This window comes from Leucoraja erinacea, chromosome 39 (assembly GCF_028641065.1).
Source record: "Leucoraja erinacea ecotype New England chromosome 39, Leri_hhj_1, whole genome shotgun sequence".
NCBI classification, from domain to species: domain Eukaryota; kingdom Metazoa; phylum Chordata; class Chondrichthyes; order Rajiformes; family Rajidae; genus Leucoraja; species Leucoraja erinaceus.
In genome coordinates, this window is record NC_073415.1 from 11,137,327 (window position 1) to 11,140,656 (window position 3,330).

The 3,330-nt window shown below is 45.7% G+C and overlaps 1 protein-coding gene across 1 annotated transcript in view; it reads left to right on the forward strand.

Moving 5' to 3' along the window:
* The window catches only part of LOC129714365 (procollagen galactosyltransferase 1-like), a 34,875-nt gene extending 31,743 nt beyond the window's left edge, over positions 1 to 3,132 (forward strand). The window contains exon 12 of the mRNA XM_055663915.1: positions 62 to 3,132. Within this exon, the coding sequence (XP_055519890.1) occupies positions 62 to 329 (268 nt within the window). The 3' untranslated portion in view covers positions 330 to 3,132. The remainder of the gene's footprint in view (positions 1 to 61) is intronic.
* The last annotated feature ends 198 nt before the right edge of the window (positions 3,133 to 3,330 follow it).

A 3,330-nucleotide genomic window follows, 5' to 3' on the forward strand; every position in this document is an offset into this window, starting at 1 on the left:
CCCGCTGAGTTACATTTTGTGCCCATCTTCTAACTATCGAAACTTTCTGTTGCTCCATTAGACCCAAGTACCTGGAACTCTTTGAAAAGCGGGATCTGAAGGCTTTCTCGGTGGAGCCTCTCCTGATCTACCCCACACATTACACGGGTGAGGCGGGCTACGTCAGCGACACCGAGACCTCCACGGTGTGGAACAACGAGAAGCAAAAGACTGACTGGGATCGTGCCAAGTCTCAGAAGACCAGGGAGCAGGTGAAGATCCGGGAGGCAGCCCAGAACCTGGACGTGTCGCATTCGCCCATCGGCTCGGCTTCCAGAGACGAGCTGTGACCACCGACCGTCACCCCCGTACAGTGGAGCCGGAGCAGCGACCTGCCGTGTTTCAGAGCGAGTTGAGATGTCTTCCAAACCAATACTAGGCCAGGTAACGCCCGTCTCTGTGGTGACACCCACAGGCGGGGGGGGGGGGGGGGTTTTGCTGAGATAACTGTTGTTTTGAATAATTCGTTGTGTGCCTCAATGTATATAATTAATAAAGAGCCAGACACGATTCACCTCAAAATGATTGAGCACCTTTGCAGGGCCAAAGTAGCAAAAATGGACAAGTGATATTGCAGCATTATTGAGTTCTTTGGTCGAACAAGGGGTTTTTAAACCGATGTGATATCAGCCAGTACTGATCACATTTCTGTCCATTGACTTATCATTCTGTCTTCACTTTCAATATCATGCAAATACCAATATGTCTTTTATTAAATGTATTTTTACTATTTAATGTCTGTTGGTGCTATCCTGGCAGTCATAGCTGTTTTGGTCCCCATGGGTTTAGTCAGCTGTGTGCTAACTAGTGGAAGTCCCTTGACTTAACGCACGTAATGATATGTCGTTCTAACCTTTTCCGGTGCCATATCTCTGCCTGTGGGCATCCTGGAGAAATCTGCCTCTGCTTCCATACCTGGTGAAACAGTATCACCAACAAGCACCTCGTTGTAAAACCAGGGGGATGTGGGAGAGGAGGTAGAGAGATGTCATAAGGAATAGGAACAGAATTAGGCCATTTGGCTCATCAAGTCTACTCCACCATTCAATCAGTGCTGATCTATCTCTCCCTCTTAACCCCATTCTCCTGCCTTCTCCCCATAACATAGAAACATAGAACATAGAAACATAACCTCTGACACATGTGCTTGCTCCTCTCACGGACTGTCGGCGTTGGCAGTGCCTGCACATAGGGTGTATGCCCCTTGCATTTTTCATACCCCTGCCCACTGCTCCCAGGTGTTTCAAGAATATTCACTGTTCAAACATTGCAGAGGTGGGTGCCAGGAAACGTTTTGATTTTTGGATGGAAATCTGGAAAATGTTACAATGAAGCAGTTTACCAAGTTGACGTCAAGCATGTCACACCATCCTACGTGATACTTCCCAGAGTGCGTGCTTCCTTTACTCCAAACTTCCTGCCGCACCCACATGACGTGTCTCTGAGCATTCACTGTCCCTCAATGGATCAATGGAGCTTTTTTTGTCATGTGCAAAGTGCAAACACACAGTGAAATTATTTTCTTACAAACAGTCCAGTTCTGCTTTAGAGGAGCAGTCTGTTATAAGCCAGTGTCTCTGAGTCCAACATCACCAGGTTACATAGAAAATAGCTACAGGAATAGGCCATTCGGCCCTTCGAGCCAGCATCGCCATTCAATATGATCATTGAATAGGTTATTGAGGAAATTCCCCTTGTACAAGGAACATTGTCACCCTCTTTGAGATTCCAGAGGAACAGTCTACCTGGTTCCCTACCTGGAGCAGCAAGCAATCTGCTGGAGAACTCAGCATCTGGGGGTAGAAAGGATTAGCCAATCTATTGGGTAGCAACCCTTTGTGAAGGTGCTGCTTCAACCGCTGAGTTCCTCCAGCACACTGCTTGTGGCTTCACATTCCAGCATCTGCAGCCTCCTGTGTCACCAATACTCCTGGGTTGGTTTCCTATTTCATTTGGTGTTGCCTCACCTTCATCAGAGTTCACCTGGTGAACATATTTCATTCCCCTTTACACCAGAAAGGGGATTTTTTTCTCTTTTACCGTTTAATTTCTGTTGGTGCTATCCATGCAGTCATAGCTGTTTTGGTCCCCGTGGGTTTAATTATCTGTGCACTCATCTAGTTGCTTAGGAGGAAGTCCCTTGCCTCAGCGTGTGTGTGTAATGGTGTCATTCCAACCTGTTCCAGTGCACCATACTATCTGCTAGCGCATTTTGCCCATCGCGCCCTAATCTCTGACCTCTTCCCTTTTGTCTTCACCATCCCTTGCACATCAGTGCTGTCTGCAAACCTAACCTAGCTGCGTTGAGTTTCTGAGCCCAATCCATTGATGTGAATAAGAAGCTAACGATTCGGAAGCTGTTCCCAGCATCAGCTCTTCCTCTGCTAACCTGTACCCTCTGAGGTGTCTGGACCTGCCCTGCTCTGCTGCTCCTTGCTGGGGTTAGCAAGGGTCAGTGCCTTCAGCAGTGAAAACTGAGCAGTAACCTTTGTCTGTACTCATCCGTTTCTGCCGAAAGTAACCAAAGACTTTTCCTTAGATACACACAAAAAGCTGGAGTAACTCAGCGGGACAGGCAGCATTGCTGGAGAGAAGGAATGGGTGGTGTTTCTGAAAAAAGGTCTCCCATTCCTTCTCCCCAGAGATGTTGCCTGTCCCGCTGAGTTACTCCAGCTTTTTGTTTCTGTCTTCGGTTTAAACCAGCATCTGCAGTTCCTTCCCACACGGTACCTTTCCATAACAGCTCAGCTCCCTCTTTCCATCACGTTGTTCCTCACACCCCTGACACCTCACAACTTCAGGATCAGTGTTGATATAAAAATAAACAAGGTGGTTGGAGTTTTATAAGTACCTGGTATTTAATTATACTCTTATGTAGAAAGTCAGGTTTTAAAAACAAATTCTGAAAAATATATATTTTTCTATGGGGAATCCTTGACTCTGGCAAGTCTCTTTATTTTGGCTGATTTATCCCAGACATCATTCATTTTCCTTGCAATGCCCAGAAACCTTTATGATGTTATTTAATATTTCCTGTGTTTAAATCTATGTTTACTACTTTTTAATTTTCAATAAAAAATTTATACCAATTTAGTTATCTTGTGTACCTCTTTATTTTCCTCAAAGAAAGTAATCACTTTATAGTCATAGAGCCATATTGCACAGAAACAGGCCCTTTGGCCTAACTTACCTATGCCCACCAAGTTACCTAACCAAGCTAGTCCCACTTGCCCATGTCCCTCCAAACCTGCCCCTCCCTTGTACCTGCCTTTTAAATGTCATCATTGTACC